General features: G+C 40.1%; 1 protein-coding gene across 5 annotated transcripts in view; it reads left to right on the forward strand.

Annotated features, from left to right (window-relative positions):
- Window positions 1–26,525, forward strand: part of ERBB4 (erb-b2 receptor tyrosine kinase 4) — a 904,250-nt gene that overhangs the window by 728,101 nt on the left and 149,624 nt on the right. For all 5 annotated transcript variants that reach the window (XR_015795175.1, XM_088135586.1, XM_088135588.1 and 2 more), the window contains 2 exons: window positions 3,472–3,594; window positions 3,993–4,091. Coding sequence is in view for 4 of the 5 variants with exons in the window: in XM_088135586.1 (XP_087991712.1) it covers window positions 3,472–3,594; window positions 3,993–4,091 (222 nt within the window). In the remaining variant the exon portion in view is untranslated. The remainder of the gene's footprint in view (window positions 1–3,471; window positions 3,595–3,992; window positions 4,092–26,525) is intronic.

The raw sequence follows: 26,525 nt of genomic DNA on the forward strand, positions 1-26,525 counted from the left end.
ACAATGTTCATAGAGGCGTGATAATGATGCTCAAAAGGCAGCGCATGGGGCAGTTAGCCCTGCAAACAGACTCTTTGAAACATTGCAGTGGTTTTTTAACCCAATTTGAGTAGGAGTAGTCCTTAATTATTTTCCTTATCCTGAGAAAAGACAGGCTATTTGTCAGTGTTTAGAGGCTAGTCTTTTTCCATTTACTTTTAGAGAAAAATATATTTCCAGTCAAAAGCTGAGTAGAGTTCTAATCAAATGATGTTTTCTGACTCAGTTCCATTTCCATGGGTTGTTGGATAAGGGTGCTACATATCAGAGCCTCATTTATGCCGGAACTCTTGCTCACTGCTACTTGCATAATCCCAGAAACCTCATTTCATATTGAACTCCCTTCCTGCTACCACAAAAAAGAAATCTTTCCTTTCCTTATTACTGTTATTATTATTATAGTATAAAACAATTTTCAAAATAGAATACCTGGTTGAATTTCATTTTAATATGCTGTTTGTTTTTATGGCATTGTTTTATTGTCTTATTTATTAAATTGTAATTATAATGGTAAGCCTTATGGGATAGATATCAATGCTTTTATAAACAGCTATCTATGGAATAAAATATTTCTGTAATACATAAAATGGCATAATAGCAACTAATGTACTTTATCTATTCATGTTTGGCATTTGTATGAGTATAACCAAAGATTTCAAGATGACTTAATGTGCAAGCTACATACTTTTACCAGGTAATATGCCTCAATGAACTCAGTAAACAGACTGAACAGACCAATGCAAGATTCAGACATTTATTATAAAAGACCAAAGAAAGTCGAGATGTTGTATGGGTTCATCTCCAAGCTTGTGCGATAAATGATCTTGGGAAGTTTTCCATGCAAACTCCGAAAATTGTTTCATTTGATGCAGTTTCAGTCAAATCACCCGGATGAAGCAGATTTACAAACAGCACAATGTACAGCAAGCTGGATTGATGCCAAAATGACATGTTAGGCATGCAATGACATAATCATGCAAGTTTTGCCATTAAGTATAGAGTCCTGATGCAAATATGTCACTTACAGCATTTGTGTTATGACATCATCAGGCATGTATCATTATTTCTATCGGCCCCCACCACTTACTTCCTGTGCAGACACCCATGTTTGTAAATCAAAATGAAGATCCACCTCCTTGTAGTGAATGGAAATGAAGTCCTTTCACAAAGCTGTGTTTCAAATTGGATGGTTTTCCTGCTGTGTCTGGGGATGTTATGAAGGATGAACTATTTTGAATCCCCACTTCCATATATGGAGAATGCAGGTGTGGGATGGGGGGTGTAGTTTGCGGTGCTTGTTACTGTTTCCCACTTCAGAAATTATTATATAAATCGGCCTTTGGTAACTTTATTTGAGAGAGCAATGGCCAGATGCAAAACGAAAAACCAAACACAACAATACATCAATAAATGATGGAACACAGATGATGCATATGACAGAATTAATTCCAGAAATAAAAGTTCATATGCCCCACATCAAGCAATAAAAGCAAAAGAGTTTCTATGATCACCCCATGGATACCCCATGGGCAACCGAGAATATTTTTACAGCACTGTTGGTTGATGCATCAGGACATACAGTAACTGATCTGAACCTTCTAGGAGCTCAATAGCCACAATTGAGTGACAACTCCTTCAAAGAAAACAACAAAACTGAGCACAAAAGATCTAAATGAATGAGATGAATTGGTGAGCACGTTCTGAGTGAACATTCAAGTATGTTGATCGTTGTCAGGGTCAGATCTCATCTGAACAGTGATTCATGGAAGTGGTCTTAATAAACATAAGTTAACTTGTCAGCACTGCAGAATTAGTGTTAGCTTAGGAGGAATAGAAGCCTCAGTCAAAATTAAGGAAACTGACATATTTTAAAACAGTGTACATGTTGCAAGAACAGAATAATTCCTACAGTAAAAGAGAAGTGGTGCCTGAAATAGTTTTACCAGTTGCGAAGTCAGTTTTGTTCTGCACAAACATGCTTGTTTCTGTTTGTTCTTTATAAACTGGCAAGCTAACTTAGTTTATTTATAAACTGCTTATCGACCTTCCACTAATTTTTTTAGAGGAAGGGCTAGTCACCCAGCTGACTTCGGCTTGGGGTTATTCTAGGTTCTTCCTAGCCTGATGGGGCATTTGTTCTCTTGTTTCCTATTCAGTTATTAGGATCACATTTCATTAGTTTCTTGGATGAGAAATCTCCAAGTATTTGTATTAAATTCCTTTCTGAGATATCTTGGATTGTTAATATGAGTGAATTACAAGCGTTAGTTTACGCAGAGCCCATTTTTCATATTAATTTATATATTTTTTGCAATGCCAGGTATATTAAGAATGTACTGAGACCCAGTTTGGTCCTAGTTAAGGCACCAGGCTAGAACCTCAGAGTCTGGGAGTTCTAGTCCCACCTCAGGCACGAAGCCAGCTGGGAGACCCTGGGCCAGTCCCTCTCTCTCAGCCCTGGGAAGGAGGCAAGGGCAAGCCCCTTCCGAAAAACCTTGCCAAGAAAATTGCAAGGACTCACCCAGGCAATTGCCAGGAGACAATACGGACTTGAAAACACACACAAACAAACAAAAAACAAAACATGTAAACTATAAAAGGTTTCCTATTAAATGAATACGGTCTCTGTTGACTGTGGGAATTTTAATTTTAAAAATATAAAAAGAAAATACTGCCCAGGTGATTAAATCATGGGACTCAGAATGATACCTTTAAATGTGAGAAAGAAAATCCATTCTCATTCTTAAAATTGACATTCCGTGGAGTGGCTTCATGTGGACAAGGAGTACATCACTGTCAAACATTTTGAAGTCAAATGCCAAAAGTTCACTCAGAGCTATCGTAGTGCAGTGGTTAAGGTTAAGACTAGCATTCAGCCACAGAAGCTCCCTGGGCAACTTTGGATAAATGGCTCTCTCTCAACCAGCCCACCTCACAAGGTAGTTGTTGTGAGGAAAAATTGGAGGAGGGAGTGCTGGGTAAGCTGTCTTGACCTCTGATCAAAGTCGGGTTATAACAAGCAAAGAAACAAATTATCTCACTTTAAATCTTCCTTCTTTATTGTTATTTCTACAGGGCACATATAATCAGAATTAAGCATGTACCAAATCCACTAATTTCTTTGGAAACTTAAAATGATTTGTTTCTTGTTTTGCAGTTAAGACAGTGCAATCCTGTGCCTTCCTCTTTAACAGTAAGTCCGACTGAGTTCAGTGGGGCTTACTTCCTAGTAATTGTATATGGGATGACAGCTTCCATTATCTTAAATTTTGCTGGGTAAATAAGTAAATAATAAAAAAAAGTAAATAAAAGCACAAAGCAACTCAAGTTCAGGGAGCTGTATGAAAGAAAGACAAAATAAAAACAGTGTCTACTCTATAAAAATCCAGCTATGGATAGTACTTTTCATAGCTTCTTGCTCTTCTGTTGTAGCTGGTAGAACCTTTGACGCCCAGCGGCACAGCACCAAATCAGGCACAGCTTCGCATTTTGAAGGAAACTGAGCTAAAGCGTGTCAAGGTTCTTGGATCGGGGGCCTTTGGAACTGTGTATAAGGTATGTTTCCTTGACAGCATTATTTCACTCGTTGTTGCTAGGGACTTCTGGTTATCAGTAGGCCCCTTGAATAGAAGGATATCAACCTTCTTCTTTTCTAAGAAATGTTCAGCTTAGAACCTCCTTCTTTTCTTAGAAATGTTCAACTTACCATAAACCCTCTTGTTTCTTCTCGTAATCAACTGAGCGGCCACTAAGAAGCTAGGAATGGTTGGCAAGAGTTGGAGGACTGAGCGTTGTGCAACCGGCCCTACTGGTGCCTAAACTAGGTTGTACCTTCAAGACTGCTGTCCCACTGCCAGTCTGAAAATGTGCTGGTATGGTCAGATTGTGGTCAAAGAGGTCTATTTTATTATTTCTTGAGACATGCTCTTGTTCACTTTTTCATCACTTTTCAGGGCGTTTGGGTTCCTGAGGGAGAGAGTGTGAAGATTCCTGTAGCAATTAAAATATTGAATGAAACAACTGGTCCAAAGGCTAATGTGGAGTTCATGGATGTAAGTAATAGATGTCCCATTTCAGTGATATGTGTGTATGTTATTGATAATTTAAAGGAGGGGAGGGGAATTATTTGTCTGCTTCTTGCAATTTACAAGCTCTAAACTTCTATATGATGATAAAAGCAACGTTTCCACACCAAAAAACAAAACAAAACCCTGAATAAATTATACATAGACAGCTAGCCAAATACTATGGCATTCTGGATCCAGATTCTGTTGTTTTCTTCTTCTTTTCTTTTTTCTTCATGAAAATATCAATTTCATCTGAATCTGAATCTGAATTTGATGCTGAACTCAGGCCTACCTTTTCAGCATCCTTAAATCACCTGAGGCTCCCACCGCATCTTGCCAACCATTTGTCCAACAGAGGCGCAGCAGAGACATTCCCTGCAGCTGATTGCTTCTTCATTTGAGGATCTGTGCAGTGGAATATTAATTCTAGGGATGCCTGCAGGATGTGTTCAGTCAAGTGAGTAGCTGTGATGGTGCAGCTGAACTTCCACCCATTTTTTAATGTATAAAGCTCTACTTGTTTTTTTTACATGCATCAGCCACAGTTGCACTGTTGTGGCTGCCATCTTGATTTTTTCACCACAGCCCGTGGACACCTCTGATTGCAACAGTACACAAAGAAACACCATCAGAACAAAGCAGGAGCTCTTTGAAATCACACTGCCTTGAGAATGCAATATCCCCTATACATACAAACCACACATTTACAGCCCCTTTATATTTTGTATTTATCAATAAGTATCATTTGTCTTTTGGGAGAAGGTTCACCCCAGCCAGTTGCTAACTCTTCTAGATTGTTTTAAGCACCAATTCAGACTCGGAAACAATTTCCTTCATCGTTATCAGGTTTTCTGTTCTAAAACATTGTGCACCAAACATAATAAAAAGTGGTATACGGTGACACATTTGTCATATTAGTTTATTTTTATTTATTTTATTTATATCCTGTTTTCTCAAAAATATGCTGAAGAAGGGTAAATGTAAGATACAACTAAAATAGCTGTAAGAATAAAAATGTATTTGCCTGCTAGCAGAAAAGAAAAAAAAATGCAGGGAATGATTGATTGATATATTTTCCAATAAACATTGCTGGAAAAAAAGTCACTGTTCCTTCAAAACAATTGGTAAATTTAAAATGTGGCTGTTTTTCTCAGATAGAAAGAACCATGTATTAATGGATGGAAACTTTGAATGCCTTAGAAATGGTAATAACAATCAACATTTATTAGATAGTAAGGATAGTTGGATTGGCTCTGATGAGATTTAACAATTCAGATTGATTTGACTCAAATTTCTGAATCATTGTTTAAAGGCTTTTGAACATGCACAATTGATTTGAAGACATTCAGTTTAATTCAACTTGAATCACTGATCTGATTCAGAAAGTTGATTTGATTCAGAGGTTCAACTGAATCACCTTTCAGACGAATCTCCAAATCACATCTTTGCACAACCCTGTTAGATATTTCCCCAAACATGAGATTATCAAGAACCATTATTAAACCTGATTATTTATCTTTTAAAAAACAATGTATGTGTGGGTTTCCAGTTTACAAACTGAACTATGAAAGTGACTTATAAATGAAACAGTTGAAAATAAGCACACCCAACACAATCAAAATTAATTCTAAGCAACACTACAGGAAAAGAAAAGGATGGGGGGGGGGAAGGGAAAGGAAACCCCAAAAAAGGTAAGCAGTAAATAGGCTTGCTGGAATAAGTATAACCAGCATGTTGCTTTAGGCTTGGATTGGGAGTTTTACTTTGTGTAACAATGGAGTTCACATGTTTCAGAAAATAGATATCCCTGTGATATTCTGCCAGTAATGGGCAGATCTTTTGGACTTTAGTAAGGTAGACTTACTAAATGTATGCTTAAGAATGTTAACTTAGTGGCATTTGCCTGTTTCTGCAACAGAATAAGATTCCATACTGCTGCCACTCATTCTGTGCTCCAGCAGTTCTCCTTTCCTCCTGGACAGAGTAGCCCAGCCACTCTTTTCTGTCTTCTGATAACTTCTAGTTTTGATTACCATGACAAGCTGTAAGTATGGTCTCCATGGGAAGACCTTTTGGAAACATGTTGCTAATTGAGAGTGAATGATGGAAACAGACTTCAAGTAACCCACTTCTGAATGCAGTTCAACATACTGATGCTTGCCTTAAAATTTTAAATAACTTGGAGCCTGATTTCTTGAAGGATTGTCTTCTTGAAAAAGAATCTGCTTACTTTGATGAGAGCTGTGGGGGCCAGGGGGTCATGGGAATGGGGTATCCCTATGCTATAGCTCTTCTGTGATAAAGTTTGCATATTCAATCAGGGCTGTTCCAGTAGCCACTTGACAATCTGTTTGATACAACCTTTTCTTTAAAGATGGACATAGGCATGTATTGGATTGCTTATAATCACAAAAAGAGAGCTCTGCCACAAACAGGCAAAATGAAGCCTGTACTACTGTCATGTTGTCCCTTGGGCAAAAAGCTAGCTTTTGGGGTAAGAATGGCTCTTGACTGCTTTTAAAAATTCTATCTTTGGCCTGTGTGTTTCAGGTAGTTACTAGTCTCGAATTTAAGGAGTGTGTGGCTGCATATTCTTTTTGCCACAAAGATAGATTATTTTGAACTCAGCTGTTGTCTTTTGAAGGTATATGGAATGAGTAAAATGCCATGTGATATGGTGAGTGTTTTATTCTGACTCATGCATAAATGTCTATTTTAGCGTAACCCATTAGAGTGATAGTACAAAAGATATGCAAGTGGAATGCCTGCTTTCTGTGGAAGACCAAGAGATTAGCAGTAGGAGCCTTGGCTTTCTCTTCACTCTCTGAATGATGGCAAAAAGAAAAGGGAAGTGAAGAGTGCTTTTTGTGATCAGTTGTGCCCTTAAATGTTGCACTGCTAGAGGAGAATAGGCCACAGCAATTTGGCAACTCAGCTGTCATTTCAGAGCCCTTGAACACTTTCTAATGTACTCGTAATGACTATAATGACATAATGCACCTTGTAAGTAGATGATGTGGGCAGCCCCTACCTATATTGATCACAACAGGAAACAGGGAAGTGAATAGCGAAGAAAATCCCTATGCTTGAATGGTGACTTTTTCCCCTATTGCAGCAAATTGTCTTTCTCATTTGTCTTTCTCAGAGGTTCTTTTCCTCTCCTTCATCTTTGCTTTGCTTTGCTGATATGATAGAAATCTTATAAGGATTTTATGGAACTGAAATCCATAAAGTCACAAAGTCCCCTGAACCAGACTTATCATTACTCTCAGTTACATGGCCTCCGCTTTGTATGTGTCATGAAAGTGGGTAGGAAACTTGGATAATTTAATTTGCTCCTACTGTAAGTCTACTGCCAGGAAGAAGGCCTGTGTGGATTTTATTTTATTTTATTTTATTTTATTTATTTTATTTATTTTATTTTATTTTATTTTTTTCTCTTTTCTCTTTTCTCTTTTTCCTTCCTTCCTTCCTTCCTTCCTCCCTCCCTCCCTCCCTCCCTCCCTCTCTCTCTCTCCCCCCCCCCATGTCCAAATAACTTGAATAGCCTTGGGTACAATGCATCTTGCCTTGAAGGCATCATTTGTTACTCTTCTTTAGAGGAGAAAAATATCTTGGCCATACCTTGAACACGGAATATCACAGAGCTCAGCTATCTAGCAACTTTTTATCTTAACTGTTCTTCATGGAGAGACTTTGCAAAAAACTCAGCTGAGATTTGAAGCTTGGGCCCTGCAAAAATTGTTAACGTGGTATGTCTTGATGATTAGATTGCAAGAACAAAACAAACCTTTTACAAGCACATTTCTGCTGCTCTGAAATGTAATCAGTTTTATGAAGAACCTGAGTTGTTCGGCAAAATGTGGGTTTAGAAAGAGCTGAGATTTCTTAGTCTTAAAGCTACTTGCAGCTTGCTTTAATTGTTTTAATTGTTTAGGGAAATGATCAAAATGTAGTTAATAGCAAGAGATTACATGTCTAACTTAGGAGAAGGAGAACAGCCCTAAGAACAGTTTTCTCAAACTGAGAGAATCTGCAGTTTTGTCTGTTCAGTTATTTGCATGGTTTTGTTTCTGCAATCTAATCGACAGTGGCAGTGTGGTAAATTGAAGTGCAGGTATTTATAATCCCATCTCCATAGTCACCTCTTCTCCTGTTTATAAGTGTATGTATGTCTATGCGTGTATGTGGGTATTAGATAGTTATCTGTGTGCATATATACACACTGTAACTGTTAGGATTGCCTATACATTAAAGGCTAGTTTATGGACATTTAGTTGGAATACTCCTTGATCAACTGTTATATTTGCTGAATCACATTGGGGCCTAACCTTATCTACAGTACCTCGGGGACTATTATAACGATAAAATATGGGTGCATGCATGGGAAGTATTAATTAGATTTGTACGTTCAGTAGAGGAAGGATGTGATGAAACATTAAAGCAACATGTGGTTCAAAGCCTACCATTCATTACGTTGGGGAGGTACATTTTAATCATTCCTTTAAAAAAAGGTGATGGTATAACAGTAATGCTAAAATGCTATTGTCTAACATACAGACACTTGTATGTGTTAAAAGTCTCTTGTTAGATTAATGCATGGATCTATATCTAGAAAATCCATTTGAGTGCTAGGTAACTCAAATAGCAACACAAATGCCTCTTTATTGTTTCCTTACTTAAATTCTGAATAAATAAAGAGAAAAATAACAATTTCAGTACAATGAATGTAGTGCAAAACCACAGGATCCATGTTAACAAGATAATAGCCTACCAGATAATAAACAATATATATAAAAAGAAAATAAAAAGATTACTTAGACATACCATTGGTCCTCTTTAATCCAGCATTCCCCCAGAAATTCAAAGGGTCTTAGGAAAGCCATGAACACTTGGCTGTTCCAGCAGAACTTGGGAGGCTGAGATGCTGTAATGTTCCCTCTGGTATGGAGTATTTTTTAATGTAGTTAATGTCCCCAGTGTGTATGTGTATGTGTTCCAGGTTTTCACTGTTATATTTTTGTTATTTTTCTTTTTCATCTAATTTACAGATGCCAGATATGTATGCCACTCAAAGTAATTAGCAATTGAAGTGGCATATAAATGCAGTAAATAAAAATAGAGAAAAATAAACATCAGACAATATAGCACACGTGCACAAAGCGTACAGATGTACACAGCAACACTCTTGTATCCCTATCCAAAAATATTCTCATATTCACACACGACAGGAAGGTGACACAGAAAGGCCAACTCAGAAGGGCAAGAAAGGCAGACTGACACGTTAAAGTCAGTGCAGGGAGATTGCTTGAAGAAGTGAAAGAGAAAGGCACCAGGAGCAGGTCTTCTGTACAAGCAAAGGAGTTGTAGTTACTCATCAAGAATAAGGAATCCCCAAACCCTTTGGACTGCAAGAGCTCTTGCTAAGAAAATCTACTGCCCTTCCCTCCCCCCTCCCCCTCCAAAACTACTATAAGAATTGCAGCAAAGACTAGAAGAAACCAGGGAAGTTTGTGCTGAGTTTACACAAAACGTTTGAATTTCTCAGTCAGGACTGCAGAGAACATAAGTAGACAACTGCCCCTAGAGCTGTGTGAGCAATGTAAGGTGAGTTTATTGTTTAACATTTGTGCTATGCTCAATCCTCATTTAATTTGAAAGTAGTTAAGAAAACATTGTCTATGATTTATCATCAAACTAGAGAGTCAACTATACATAGTGGAGAACATTCATGATTAAAATGTAAAATAAATTATTTAGAATATTAGTAAAACAGGGAAATGAAGAGTGACATTTCTCATCAGCCTGCCCCCCATTTCCATCGCAAAATAGCTGGGTAAGTGATCCTGCAGTAGGTAAAGATAACATCTCCTTGGAGTCAAGCTGGACTGCTGGTTACTTCATGGACACATCCATGCTGTTTCCTTGGCAGTGTTGTAGAAATGATCTGTCATTACCTTCTTCCTGGACAGTTATGAATTCCCAGTCTAGCCTACAGCCCTGGTATTCCCTGGTGATTTTATTCCTCTGTACACTTAAATGTTTCATTACCTCTCGAAAATAATTAGGGGCTGCAAGCCTAACTCTGCATACATAGACTTCTTTGGGAGTCCCCAAGCTCATTGATATGAAGACAGTTTGACTGATCTGGTTAGCCAATATTGGGCCAGAAGCTAATAATAGAAGACATTGCTGCTAAGTTTGCTAGGGAAAACTGAAGGTTTGGAGATTGGATTTGAAATAATTCTCCTATACTCACTTGTTTCCTGATAAGAGAGCCTGCAAATTCAGTTGATTTTATAAGTAAAATCCAGGGGCTTCTTGGCTTCTTCCAGGTGTATTGTGGCTCTCTAATATCTCTGGAAAGAGATCTTCCTAACTGGAGAGAATGTTTTGTTTAGTAATATATGAATAAAGAGAGAGAGAAAGAGAGATGTCTGTTGATCTGTCTGTCTGTCTATCTATCTATTTGTACACATACAAACACAAACACATACCCAATCTTGAAATTGATGGAGGAAAAGGTATCATGTACTAACTCCTTGGAGCAATCAATCTCTAAGAACCAAAAACTGGATTATCCATGACATATTCCTACTTTTAGATGGGGTTGGTGATGAGGGTCAAGCCTGTGAGATTTGCCCCGTTCGACAGAGAAACTCTCGTGACACGTGTGGTTCACAAAGAAGGTTTACTCATGCGTAACGTAGTAGTCACAAGCAAAGCCAGGACTGGCTTGGTACAATTGCATCACTTGTTATATTCCCCCCTTCCCGCGCTTTTTTCCCGCCCCGCGATCACGTTGCTGCTGCGGATTATCGGCCCCCCAATAATCCCCCTTGATTGTCCATGATGGCAGGTTCGGTCAGGGTCCATTGTCCTTGATGGGCAGTCCCCCCCCGGCTTGGGTTGGTCCCTCCCCATTACGTGCAAGCCCGCGGGTTCTGTGCTGCGCGCGATCTTGTTTCGCTGCCTGCGGCCCCGTTCATTGTTGGCTCGCGCCGTTATCAGTCTATAGTTAAAGCTTCCGCTGCGGTTTTCCTGTTTGGCTGGGCGCAGGTGGCCCGTTAATTAGCGGCGCTTTCAGTTCCTCTTTCCCTCGCTAGCTGCCGCCGGTGGAGTTCGCTGGCTACGAGCTTCCCCGAAGCCCCGTGCTGACCGAACCTGACAAAGCCCACGATCTAAATTATAGACTTTTCTCAGTACTAAGTCCCAGTCAGCAGATAAGCAGACATATTTTGAACAAATTTCTATTTTAAAACTGTCTCCAAAATGCTTTTCCCAAAGGAAAAAATAACATTGGACTTTGTTCCTAGTCTTAGCAGACCTTGAGACTGTATGGAGTTTGCTAATGCTGAAGCAATGTCTACAGAGGAATAGACCATGCTTTCATTTGGCATGAAAGTGCAAAAATTGAACTATGGGATCTTTAATCCCTCCCCTCAAAAGATCCTATACTTTTTTTTCTATATAGAAACCCATTTTCTTTCCAGATTTATGGAAGGTTGTTGTTTGCTTTACCTGAAAGAATCAGATCTATTCAAAGGTACAGGTGGGGGTGGGGAGGGGGTACCTCGTGAGTATTACTGATATGTGTAAAGTCTCTCAAGCAAGTAAGAGTCACCATTTTTGCTCTTACACCATAGCTTCTGAGGTAGTAGTTTTCTCCTTCCAAAAGGAAATGCTAACTGCAGGTTTTGCTTATATTTTTCACTAATTCTGATTCTTAAAACTACTCTGTAGGTTGAAGCTAAATTTTTCTTGCTTATTCCCTGCAAACTCAGAGTTTGTCTTTTTTTAAAGGTTGCCAAAATATTAAAATACTAATATTAATAAAATGAGAGACATAATTATCAAACAACAGGGTTCCCCTTTTGTAAATAATGAAAGAAGGAAAGAGAAAGGGAAGAAGAGAAAAAAAAGCATTGAGGTTTAAAGCAATATTTGTTATCCAGAACTGTGCAATTAGTACTAATACTTTTTAATAAGAAATTAAAAGTCTGTATCAAAGAACCTCCTATTATTCAGGAATTTTCTCTTCATGCTTCTAGCTTTATTGGCAATTCAAAATAGACATTTTGGCATTTCAACTTCTAAATGGTAATATATATGCCACGCTGTTGTTAATAAATAAGTGTTATGGGATCTGTGTTAATAATACAAGGCATTTCAGTGTGTAGGTAATGTCTTCCAGTAAGAGTTTTGTATGAGTCAAGGTTAGGGGTCAATCAGCACATGTCTGACTGAAGCAGAGCTGGCTAGATATTGAAGCCAATGAAAGAGATGTTGAAGAAGTAGAGCCACATTTGTCCATGGTGGCAAAGAAATCAAAAAGAATCTGGTAACACCTTTTCTAACTAACAAATTTTATTAAAAGGCATAAGCTTTCATAAGCTGCACCTCACTTCATCATATGCGTTGAAGGCTAGACTGATGTAGGATTTAAAGTGGGATGAGAGCAGGGGGGAAGGGACAGTAGGTTGGTTAGGCAGATGCAAATTACATGAGAGGCTAGGAGTACCTTATCAATTAACAATTGTAATGTATGTTACATACATTACTTAATGTATGTAATTATGTTTGTTGAAACCTTCTGAGATTGCCTTTTGATGTATGAGAGTTCAGCAATCTTTCACTCAATGTTGCTGTTAAAGTCTCATTTTTCCAAAACAGTCACTTCAAAATCTGCCATAGAATATCCTAGGAAACTGAAATATTGTTTTGCCCTTGTTTTGACTCTTGATGTCAGATTCATGTATGTCCATTAATTCTTTTGTGTAAATGAGTGTGTCTGTGTTTCCAGCTAAGTAATTTTCTGGGGGGGGGGAACACTTCCCCCCCTAAAAACACTTGAAATATTAGGTTTCTCATATCTGATTGACCACAGTAGCATGATAATATATCTCAGTTCAGTGACTTGGAAGTCAGGAGCCAAACATAGAAGCCATAAAAAAAAAAAAAAAAAGTGTGCCATTAATCATCCCAGTTTCAATGTGCTGAAGAGCCAAGAGTTTAGAAAAGGGGACAGATTAGGTTAAGGACATCAGACAGATTTTTGCTGTTGTAAATTAGATCAAGTGCTAATGCACAGACAGGAGAAAGGTCTTAGGAGATCTGATTCCTCATTCCTTATCATTATGTAAAAACAGACTGAACTTTGAACATTTGTCAGTTCTCATGCTGGACAAATGAACAAACAGAATCACCAGCAGAAGCAGAATCCCCTCACATCCTATTTAATGTACTATGTACTACTGTATTTACAGGCCCTAAACAATGATAACTGAAAATAAAATAGATGAAAAATTCCCAAAGCACTGATTTAGTTAAATGTAAGCCAAAATTGAATCCTTTATTTTCAAGAATATTTAACAATGCTTTTTCTATTCATTTTTTTAAAACCTCTCCTTGCAAAAATATTAACCATAAAAGCCATCTTCAGGCATCCTGATATTCAGAGAGGAAATTCCTTATCTCTCCATGTTTTTGGAAAAGATCTTCAGTGAAGCTCCCTATGACATAGTGTCAGCCCTTCAAGGTAGTCCAGACAAGAAGCAACAACCATGAGTACTAACACTACCTTTATTGATAGGTTACAGTAAGAGAATCTTGCAAATCTGAAAGTACATCTCTCCCCCACTCACCTTTATAGTCCAAGAAACTAGGGAGGGTCCCTTTTGAGACTTTGCCATGCTCCCATTGCTTCTGTGGGCTAAGCTACCTCTTATCTGACCATTGCCTAGTCTAGTCTGTGGCCCCTCCTCCTCCTGTCTCTCAAGGACATTCTCACAGACTGTTATACATAGGAAACACTACTTGCATAATTTGGTTGAGATTATTAGTGACTTACAAAATAGAAAATCTGCATTAAAAATATACTGTATATAATTTGGTCACAGGCCAGTCAGTCAAAAAAGCCTGGGGAAGAAGAGGAAGACAACTACTGTGACAGAAACTATCTTCCCCTACCTCTGATGCTAGTATCCAGGGACATTATTATCAGTAGTGCTCAGAGCCAGGAAAGGCCATACAGTGAGTCATAAATTCCTTCTCTGATTCAACCCAGAAAGTTGTTAAAGAAGATAGAAAAAAATTTAAAGAAAATATTTCAGATGCTTACAGCTGCATTTTAGCTATGTATATCTCAGAAAAACATAGTGATTATATTTACAATTTGGGAAGCAAGAGGTTATCATAAGTTATACTGTATGCTATTAATAGGTATCAGACATGAGGCATGAACCATGAAATAAGTATTAGATTAGGAGTATAAAAGGAAAACTCATGAGGAAGCCATTTCAGCTAATGAAGGGCATCACAGTTGATACTTATGCTAGACCTTCTCAGCAAATACTTCACACGCCAGAGTTGTATGAATACTATGCCATGTAACTCTGATACAATTTTTTGGTCACTTTTAACATGTCATGGAATTGGGTTGCAGTTAAAAAAAAAATTACCTCAGAGAAGATTTGAAAAATAAAAATCTGCTTTTAAGACCCCAGAGACAATTAGGTACAAACTTGCATGTGATGGGGAGCATTGTGCAAGCAGGATTCCAGATGCTATGACAACTGCAATGACATCCAGCAGAAAATAGAATTCCATAGCACAAATAGAATTTACTTTGGGAATAATTCAGAAAAAAGTGCTTCAGAGTGTATGGGAGCATGAAAGCAGCACATATCTGCAACTCTTTCAGTCAGTCAGGGCTTCTTCCAGGTTCATAAGGCAGGCACATGATTCTGGGACATGCCACATGATGGGGAAAAATTCAGCTGCTTTAAAGGGTTGCAGACAAGTGCTGTGTTCAAGCCCCACTGCACTTCAAAGCATCTTTCCTGAATTATTATCCAAAGTGCTATACCGCCTTAATATTGGTTGATTGTATGGTTGACCGATTGGAAGGGCAGATATGCCCTAATCAAAAATTAGGTAACCACATAGAAAGTCACTGCCAGATCATGGATCAAGCAAATAACAAGGACTGAGATTAAAAAGACAGACAAATCAAACTGCCTGAATAAGGGAACTGATCAGGGTCGGGAACCTGCAGTCCATGTCTATGTTAAATTTTTAAATATGCAGTGTAGAGTAGAGCAGTACTACAAATCCTAGGGGACGTTGCAGCAGACAGAAAGGAGAAAGACTGAGAAAAGTTGGGAGAGAGAGATTAAATAGAGAAGTGTGAGAGTCCTATCTTAAAACTTACATCATTAAGGATTCTAAGTTCCAACTTAACTCTGGAGTCTGTGTCAAGAACTCTCTAAGAAAGAATAAAACAACTAATGATGAAGGTGGGATCCTGGAAGATCACATGAACATGCATCATGTCAATTTTGCTGCTCTTCCAGCTGCTGAATATTAATGCAGATGATCTGTTTACGGAGTACAAGGTCTGGCTGGATGCTTTCATATTCTATTAAATTGCTATCAAACTGGACAAGGAAGAAGATACTTTTGAAGGCTGCACTGCTGTATTGCTTAAAGCTCTGGTACAATGGATTCTTTTCCACTTACAAGGATTAAAAGGCAGCTTTTCACAGGTGAAAGCTGCTTTTGTTAAATATTCATTCCACACAGAAATGTTGTAATGGAAGGGTTTAAATATGGACATAGAATATAAGCAAGTAATGAATCTATAACTGCACTTAGGAAATTAGCTAAATCATGTGAGTATGAAGACTTAGAAGCAGAGGAGATCTAGTGGAGAGAAAATGCATTCACAAAACATTGCATGATAAATAACTGCAATAGGAAGATGTGACATTGGATGAAGCATTTACTGTAGCTAGACTATGTGAAAGTGATCAGTAAGAAAGCTGGCTCAAGGCAATATCTCTTTAAATATTTCCATTAATTGTGGAAGTATCAGCAAAAAGTGGTAAAAAGTCCAGCAAAATGTGATCAGAAGGTCTCTGGGGACACTGTTCCAGGATTCAAGTCAGTCACAGTGGAAATTTCTCATTATCACTGTGGATTATTGCACCATTTCAGAGAACAATGTATAAATACTACTGCAAAAAAAAAAAAAATGTTTCTACTGCAAAGAAACTGAATGATCAGCCTGAGTTTGTTCTAAGAAAGCCAGGGATGCATCTTGTTACCAGGACCTAAAACTAACATATCCAAGGAGCAAATGCGTAAGGGTTGTTAGGACAATTGACAAAGAAGATGGTAAAGAAGAAGAATTGTTTCTGTAGATTCTGAAGAAATTGTTGGCCACAAAAAAATAGCTGACACACTGATCAGTTGTTCAGCAGCTAGTGGTGTGGTGGCAATGATGAAGCTGGCAGTGTTGGTGAGACCTGGAGGCATTGGAGGCACTTGGCAGCATGTCCTTTGGGTGAAGGTGGCTGCAAAAAACTAGACATTGGATTTCCTGAATTTTCAAAAAACACCAGCAGGTCACACAAGGCTGCTTGGCAGACCACATGTGGCCACAAGTCTTACGTAGTGCAGGCCTGGAGTATGTTATCAAAGGAGTCACTACTTGGCTGAAAAACTAGCTTTGCCCTCTATATTCTTCAGAAAGAAAGCTCTGTGGATGATATCACGTGCTGATGCTGATGGTCAGAGTCAACTGGGTTAGTTGGAACAGTACAACTTCTTGTTTAAAGGGCTTGGACAAAATACTGAATATTCTCACAGAGTCACAGTGGATGAGCCCATTGCACCTGTTGCATGGCACCTAATACATATATGCCATGGTAGAAGCTGTGAATGCTGCACTAGAGAAAATGTGGGAGAATAGTATTTTAAAATACATGAAGATATTCAACATATAGAGTACCAAAGAAAGATACTAATGAAATCTATCTTTGTACTGATCAGAGGGCATAACAAGGTGTAGTGCAGGACTACCATCCTTTACGAACAACAGGCAACATTTTGATGCAATGCAAGGTGCATGGAGTTTTGCTGACTTAGCTGCTGCCAAGGATTTTTGGCAATTAGAATTGGGTCCAAAATCTCACCATTTGACAACCTTTATGACCGCTGTATTTCTTACAGTTCCCTGTAAATTTTCATTTGGACTCTTACAGTAAGTACCCCTGAGGCTTATCAAAAGGTGATGGACTCTCTCCTGCAGGATCTCCTGGCATTGTGGGGTATATGGATGATGTTGTTATCTACACAGCAACTGTTGAGGAGCTCTATGACTAATGTTACTTTGATCTTGAAGAGATTATTATCTCTTTTATCAGCTGACGAAATTAAACTTGCAAGCCCCAATTTCTGAAAAACTGGATTTGTTTTATCCTTTTTTAGCTACCTTTGGCTGTCTCAATATATTTATTCTTAATTATGCAGAAATTTCAGAACCATTGCACCTGGTGACTTGAAAAGGAGCCACTTGGCACTGGTCTGCACAGCTGAGTCTGCAATTCAACAGCTGAAAGATGGATTAACTAAGAAACTTTCTGTCTTATTTAAAATCTGAGCACATCAACTTTTGTCGTGATTGATGCCAGTCCTGTAGAACTAGGTGCCATCTTGCTACAGATCAGGAAGACAGATCAAAGAAGCCTGTTGCATATGCTAACGATTAACTTTCTTTCTGGAATGGAGGAAATCACAAATTGAGCATGAAACTTTGGGAAGATTGTGGGCTATAGAACATTTTAAGCTTTATCTGTGGTGGACATCTATTTGTGTTGTTGGCAGATCATAAATTACTCATACAAACCCTTCAACAATATAAAAGCTGTACATCTCCATCCTGTCAAATTAAGCAATGTTGTTGATGTCCTATCTCGGTGCCTGGAGGCTGTGGGGGTTTGGATGGGGAACAACAGGCTCTGCTCAACTCCGGCAAGATTGAGTGGCTCTAGGTTTTGGGACCTCCAGGACCCAGAAACCTACCATCTTTGGTGCTGGATGGGGTGACACTGTCCCAAAGAAACTCTGTGCACAATCTGGGAGTCCTTCTGGACTCACGTCTCCTGCTCAATGGGCAGATAGCAGTCGTGGCTAGGAGGGCCTTTGTGTAAGTTAGGGTTGTGCGCCAGTTGCGCCCGTTCCTGGATCTGTAGGCTCTGTTGTCAGTCACTCATGCCCTGGTCATCACCCCTATGGATTAGTGTAATGTGCTCTACATGGGGCTGCCCTTGAAGACCATCTGGAAGCTTCAGGTGGTACAGAATGCTCCGCAAGCTGCATTGGTTGCCAGTTTGCTTCCAGGTTCAATTCATTAGGTATTAGGTAATGACCTATAAAGCTCTACATGGCATGGGACTGGGTTATTTGCAGGACCACGTCTCCCTGGTTACATCTACCCATCCCGTCAGATCTGGCAGAAGGGGCTTGTTATGGGTCCCATCATCTAAGGAGTGTCATCTGATGGGATGCAGGAGGAGAACCGGGGCTGTCAGCGTGACCACCTGTGGTTTAGATCCTTGTCCCTCCTGGTTAATTAAAGCTACCAAGGAGGTGACTTTAGGGTGGGTTTTGGCGGTGGTTAATTCATCCTTGCAGGAGGGGGTGTTTCCGAAGCCTTTTAAGGAGGCTTTGGTCCGCCCCCTCCTCAAGAAACCTTCACTAGATCCCACCCTCCTGGACAATTTTCGTCCAGTCTCCCACCTTCCCTTTTTAGGAAACGTGGTGGAAAAGGTGGTCACGCAGCAGCTTCAGAGGATATTGGAGGAAACGGATTATCTGGACCCCTATCAGTCAGGATTCAGGCCCGGTTATGGGACAGAAACAGCACTGGTCGCACTTTTAGATGATCTCTGGCGAGAGCGGGATGGGGATAGTGCATCCATCCTTGCTCTTCTTGACCTCTCGGCAGCTTTCAATACCATCGACCATGGTATCCTTTTGGGTCGGCTGCAGGAGTTGGGGCTGGGTGGCACAATGTTGCGCTGGTTCAGCTCCTTTCTCCAAGGCCAAATCCAATCGGTGTTGATAGGGAGCGAGAGGTCTAGCCCCCGGCCCTACTTTGTGGGGTGCCACAGGGGTCAGTACTTTCACCGCTCCTATTTAATATCTACATGAAACCCCTGGGTGAGATCATCCGGCACCATGGGGTGAGGTATCATCAGTATGCGGATGATACCCAAATATACATCTCCATCCCAGGTGCCTTAAGTGATGCTGTGATTGCCCTCTCGTGGTGCCTGGAGGCTGTGGGGGCCTGGATGGGGGACAACAGGTTTCAGCTGAACCCTGGTAAGATGGAGTGGCTGTGGATACGGGAAGCCTCAGGATCTAGGAGCTTGTCATCTTTGGTTCTTGATGGGGTTGCACTACCCCAGACAGACCCGGTGGGTAATCTGGGGGTTCTCCTGGACTCACGACTCCTGCTCAAAGAGCAGGTGGCAGTCGTGGCTAGGGGGGCCTTTGCACGACTTCGTGTTGTACGGCAATTACTCCCCTTCCTGGATCAGGAGGGCCTCCGCATGGTCACTCATGCCCTGGTCACCTCCGGGTTGGACTACTGTAATGCGCTCTACATGGGGCTACCCTTAAAGAGTATCCGGAAGCTACAGCTGGTACAGAATGCAGCGGTGCAGACAGTTCTTAATGCCCCTAGGAGGGCACGTATAACACCCCTGTTGCGTGAGCTGCATTGGTTGCCAGTTTGTTTCCGGGTCCAATTCAAGGTGTTGGTAATCACCTTTAAAGCCCTTCATGGCATGGGACCAGGTTATCTGAGGAACTGCCTCGCCCCGGTCATCTCAGCCCACCCCACTCGGTCCAGCAGAAGGGGCAGGTTGCAGACCCCACCCGTCAAGGAATTTCGATTGGTGGGGTCTAGGCAGAGAGCCTTTTCTGCTGTAGCGCCCGCCCTATGGAACATCTTGTCACCTGAGGTGTGGTGTGCCCCCTCCCTCATGGCCTTCAGGAAAGAGATCAAATCCTGGCTCTGCCAGAAGGCCTGGGGGCCAGAGGGGGGCCCGCACCTGTGGAGATGGCTGGTGGGGTGAGGGGTTGTCCCCCCCCCAGCATCTTACAGGTTTTTTAGGGCCAAATTATAGGAGATTTTTAGGTCATTTTTATATATGTTTTTTAACTATTTATATATTATGTCCATGTTTGGAGAATCCTGTGTTTTTTCTTTTTTATTATTGTGAGCCGCCCAGAGTCACCCATTGGGGGAGATGGGCGGCATACAAATTTGAAAATAAATAAAAAAAAAAATAAAACCTGTGGCACCTGCCCTTTGGGACATCATCCCCCTGAGGTTAGACTGGCCCTGACTCTATTGACTCTCCAGAAGGGCCTGAAGACATGGCTTTGCCATCGTGCCTCAGGGTCCAGTGGTGGGATGGAGCCAGAAAAAGGGTTACACTGTTTGTAAGATGGATTGCACTCTCCTGCAGATTTTTAAAAGGGTTTTAATGTGTTTTAATGGTTTTTGTTGTTATTGTTTTGATTATTTGTTTGTATTTGTTTTTTGTGTTTTTACTTTGTGAGCCACCCAGTGTCACTTATGTGAAATGGGCAGCTATACAAATTGAATAAATAAATAAATCAGCCAGCCAGCCAGCGCGGACTAGGTTCTATTCCACCCTAAGCCACAGAAGCTCACAGGTTAACTTTGAGTTATAGTCATTCTGTCTCAAACAAACCTACCTCATAGGGATGCTGTTGTGAGGAAAATAAGAGGATGGAGCACTACATATATCATTTTGAGCTCTTATAAAAAAGGCAGGATGGATGGATGGATGGATGGATGGATGGATGGATGGATGAATGAATGAATGAATGAATGAATGAATGAATGAATGAATGAATGAATGAAGGCACCATTTTGCCATCCAGCCTCTCAGTTGGAAATTGCAACTTTAAGGTTTTTTGTTCAAGCCACTTCTGGAACAAATGGATTGAGCCAATTTCTTATTGTATCTTCCGTGATTCAGGATCAAACTCATTGGTAGAGGAATAAATTGGTTGTTTATGTGTTCTGGATTTTGAGACAATATCAGTAAAAGAATTCTGCCTTGCTTCTCAGCAAAATGCTTTGCTTACAAGATTTTGACATTCAATCCAAGAAATTATTATAGGCAACTCTTGCTCCATTCTAAACATTTAAGGGTGTTGCTGTTGAAATTTCTATACATAATGATTTGAGTGGAGTGCTATACCTGAATCTAAAGCATGAAACGGATTAAAATCAGTTCATGAGATGACACGGTAACTGCTGGATGGAATATTGCTGTAACCAGAGAAAGCAACTCAGTGGGAAAGTCCTGTGGTGGACTTCACCCAGGGGATGACAACTAGAAGCTATGTTTATGTAGTTTGGGGTGGGCTCTTCTGTATATTGTTTATCAGTTTGTTTTGTCTTTGGCCAAAGAGTTGAAGAACCGCTTTATCTAATGTTAGAAGAGTTGGTTTATCATTATTTGTTTCTATGTAACAAAGGAAAGGATGTGGTATAGTACTGTAAGTCAGTCCTAGGAGACACTTCAGTACACAGAAAGAAAGACTCTGACATGGAATGCAATTTAACTTAGAAGCCATTTATGGATTATAACTCTGCACATGGACTGGTACTTCATCCAAAATTTGAGTTTCTCTTAACATAAGGAATCGTGTTATAATAAGGAAGCTTTCAAAAAATATATAGAAACTTTTATTAAGGGTTTATTTAAACTGATGATTCTTATTATACTGGCTACCTTTGCTAATTACTGATGCCAGATTTTAATGATGTTTCAGAGTATTTTACTCAGTATGTAAATCCCCTTTATTTTAATTTTTTTCCTGGGTCTCTTTTCTTTCTTCATGGTTGTGTTATTAAATACTTGTTAAAATGGAAACAAAAAACAAAAAACAAAAAACAAAGAAGAAATACTTAGAGGAAGAGTGGAGAGAAACAAAGTAAGAGTGCTGTATCTAAAAGTGTTGTGTAATTAACAGTTTTTAAGTTATCGCCTATTCCAAAATCTGCATTAAGAACCCTCTACAATACAATATTGTTTGAAAAAAGACATAGCACTCTGATTAATCTTGGGTAGCCATTTTTATCATAAATCAAGCTTCCTCCCCCCCCTTATAATAAAATATAAAGCTGCAATTCAAAATAAAACAAGTGATTCCAGGCCATCGAAAAATAATAGTGGTCCCTTTACCTGAGATTTTGTCTTCACAAAGATAGAAACTAGCTACCAAGGATTTTTGCTTTGTTTCAAAATGCTAGGTATAAAATGGAGAAAGAACGCATTTCTTTCCTAGAAAAAAATGAATCAATGACTCGATAACCTCGGTCTCAGTGTTATCTTACCTGCTTCTTTTATCTTCTTGAGGAAAATGCTGGGATTACTGGGAGATATAATACCAATTTGCTTGTGATAAGAGTGATATTAGCAGTCAATACCACTTTACAACTGGTTCATTAATCAGGTTGCAAAGGCACACCACGTGATGGGGAAATATTGACTGTTTTTTCCGTGGAGAAAACAGAACAGCTGCCTTTGTGCTCAAAGCATGAATTCTCACCAATGATTTTCCTTTAAACTTAAATGAGAATATCCTTTGTGTTTTTATATTGAGTGATTGGAAGACTAAGAACGTTTCAGAAAACTAACTTGCAAAATGTCTAGGTGTTATTCCTGATGAGCTTCACGGTTGTGTGTCTTCCATCACTGAAAGAATATTGTGCATGTAAAAAAGTCTAGTTGATCTTCTTCCTCATCCTCTTCCTCCTTCCTGCTTTACATTTGCAGAACCTATTTTTCTTGTCATTATTCCAAGATAAGCACTTGAAGTCTCCTATTCGTTTTTTCTGTGAGCAAGATCCTGTATACTGATTCCACCTGGTTGGTAAAAACTTAAATGATACATCGTTATGATGTGGAATTATCAGAAGGAGCTAGAAAAGACAAGTGTAAAATACTACTAGTTACTACAAGTAATAACCCTGATGAATTTTGTCTGAAAGATTTACAACTAAACTGATGCAAACTACAAGGTAAAATAAAGAGAGAAGGCAGAGAAAAAAACCCAGTTTTCACAGAATATACTTCCTGAAAAGTTATCCCCAACCAATTTTTTTGTTTATCTTTCATTTAAGAGAATGAAGAATCTATGCAGTCTCAGCGGTCCTTAGAACAGCCCTGTTAGGTGCTTTATGTTTTGTGGCTGAAGCTGAAACAGAATTGCTTATCTAAGATGCCTGAATGTATCTGTGAGCTTAAGAGTCATACTAGAGGTCCTTTTTTCAGGTTCAGCTAGGTGGCTATGAGGCAAAGGGTCCCAACACACTTATCAGCTCTATAAAGAAGGAAGTGCGATTGATCTTTACATTGAAAGGAGTGACAGGAACTCTTCCCTTCTCCCCCTTGTATCCCTATCCCTAGGTTCCGTTGTCCCAAAAACCTTTCTCCACCAGCCTTGGACTAGGGTGAGTCCTTTCCTGAATCACAGAGCTCTGAGAGCAAAGTGGGGAAACTGGTTACGCAGGTTCCCTGATTGAGGTTTTGTATCTTCTATGAAATGGCAGGAGTCAGGATATTTGTGTTACAGGAAGGCAAAGCCCGGTAAGAGCAAACAGTGGAGCCAATTACACCAAAAGGTGTAATTCACCTTTTCACTAGGTAGCTTCAAGCAGTAGCTTCAAGTAGCTTCAAGCATCCACCTCTCTGGGACACGTTGGGATTCCTTCACTGAGCAGGAAGTCCCTTCCAGCTCTTGGATTCTATCTATTTATTCATTGACTTAATACATTTATATGCCACCCCCCCATCTCGACTCTGCGCGACTCACAATGAAAAAAGAAATAAAGGTGAAATAAAAACAACCAATTTTTTTTTTAAAAAAAACAACGTAAATAGCATAACATAGCCACCAAGAACATCCATAACATCCCACATTCAAATTAACTATAAAACAGGCTCACCCACACTGCCAGAGCCCCAGGCTAGATGGCAAAGCCGGGCTTTTCATGCCTTGTGAAAGGCCAGCAGGGTCAGGGCAAGTCTGATCAAAGGGGGGGCGGGGGGGTGTAATCCAGAGGGCAAGCACCAGGACAGATGCTGCATATAGAGGAAGGACGATCTGTCAACAGCAAGCCCGGCTGCCTGATCACTTCCAGTCTGACCCTGAGCCATACTTCAAAAACCAAGGCAATTGATTCTCTCACATCTAGCCTGACCCTATGTTGAATTAGAGTTTGTGTTAGAGCTTTCAGTTCAAAAATGGCACTTTTGAATCTAAAAATAACCTGCAGATAACTAAACACATTTTAACATGTATTTCGCATATGGCTACATCAGCTATAACAGTCAGGTCTAGAGGGATGAGTTCTGCAGGAAGTTTCTCAAACTTAATATGCAAGCAAAAATATGTTGGAGACACATCAATTTGTAACTGCTTCTTCCCAAAGGCACCTCAGATATGCACTATAGACATATTTCTTCGCTGAAGCAATTACAGGTACCATAAAATTAATGAAAAATAATTCTGCCCACTGTAATATCTTTCTCCTAACACACAACCTACAGTTTGGGTTTTCAGAGAATTCCCAGTTTGGTACCGTAAACTTCTTACAGTAAATATTAAAAAAAAAATGTAGTTGGTAGATACAAAGCCAAAGCAGAAAAATACACATTTGAAGAGGTATAAGCTGTTTTCTTTAAATATCAAAAGATTTTAGAATGTACCTTTTCCCTTGACAGTTTATCCGGCGTTCATAGGAAAACCTGAACTAAGTTTGTATGTTTCCCTGACTTAATACAGTGGCTGTGCTGAGTATTTCAGTAAGGCAAGAAGTTCCAACTTGTTTGAACCTGCCCTACCTAAAGGCCCCAGCAGGTGGCACCACCTGGCTGACCCTGGCTGATCTTGAGAAAAATTAAGCAAGGTTAGTAATTTAATTTAATTTAATTTAATTTAATTTAATTTAATTTAATTTAATTTAATTTCTCAATTTTGAGGCTGCCCAACACCACAATAACTCTTACAATTAAAAGAGAATTAAAAAGAAACAACAAATACTAAAAAAAGAGAATGCAACCAACCCCATAACACAGACCACCACCACCCCATACCCAAACCAAAGGGGCTCGACCACCATCCTAACCCAAGGCTTGGAGAACAACCAGTTTTTTTTAATAAATTGTGAAAAATCAGGATGGAACAGTACAGATCTCTGGCAGGATATCATTCCAGAGGGCAGGAATCATTCATTACCAACAAGGCATATTTCTTGAATGCTGCAAGGTGACATTACTTAATCAACAGGACCCAGAGTGTGCCCATTCTAACTGACCCCATCGGATATGCAGAAATATGGAGACAGATGATCCTTAAGTAGCCATGAAAGGCTTTGTAGGTGTAACCAGCACCTTGAATTGCACCTGGAAGCCAACTGGTAGCCAGCACTGCTTGCGAAGCAACGGGGTCATTGCACATACGGAATACATCTATCACTGCCTGTGCTGCTGCTTTCTGACTATCTGAAGAGCCTCCTGTGATGGAGTGTGAGAATGACCTTGGAAGACGGGAAGAGATGCCGCCCAGGGAACAATTAGATAAAAGAGAAAGGAGTCCACAACAGAGTAACAACCAGAGAAAGAAATTTGGAAGGACCCACCCTAACTACTCAGGCTGTAAATAGGGAGGTTGGGAGATTTGTATTTTCAGACTTGCAAGATTCTGTTAACATAGCTTTACAGTAAAGTAGAATTAGCTCATCTTGTCTTGTTTCCTGTCTGGTTTATCTGGGAGGGATGACACCTCCCAATCCAGGAATGGGCATAACTGGTGCACCAGGTGAACCTGTGCAAAGGCCCTCTTGGTGACAGCTACCACCTGCTCTTCAAGCAGGAGCTGTGAGTTCAAGAGGACCCCAGATTGTGCAACAGTCTGATATGGGGAAGTGGAATCCCATTAAAACTAAAGGTGGGATGTCCTCAGAACTGGGCTGGGGGGGGGGGAGGCAAACAAACAAAGCCACTCAATCTTGTTAGGATTGAATGTGTGTCTGTTCCTCCCCATCCAGGCCCACACAGGCTTCAGGCACCGGGTCAGGACTTTGAAAGCATCTCTTGGTTGGCCTGGGGTCAAGATGCATAACTGGGTATCATCAACCTATTGATTATACCTGACCCCAAACTGACAGATGACCTCACCCGATGGCTTCATGTAGATGTTAAAAAAAGAGGGGGGAGAGAGTCATGTTCTGCATCACATCACAAGGGAAGGGCTGCACGTGTGACACCTCAAGATCAAGAAGCATCAAAATGGACGTACCTCTCCCACCCTGGCTCCACCACAGGTCATCAGTCCCTAGAAAGGGAAGGTTGGAGACTGGAAGGATGGTTGGGCCCACTGATGGCCTCTTAAGTAGAGGGCGTACTACAGCCTCCTTCCCTTCCCTTCACCTCCCAAGCAGCCTTAAGCATCCAGGATGGGCCTGGATGTAACAGACTGGCAGTCAGGCTCACAGGTTGGAGGACCCTGTCTACTTCC

The sequence above is a fragment of the Python bivittatus genome, unplaced genomic scaffold (assembly GCF_059951505.1).
Source record: "Python bivittatus isolate LINGU-HERP-01145 unplaced genomic scaffold, Pbiv_v1 ctg000200_np1212, whole genome shotgun sequence".
Classification (NCBI taxonomy): Eukaryota; Metazoa; Chordata; class Lepidosauria; order Squamata; family Pythonidae; genus Python; species Python bivittatus.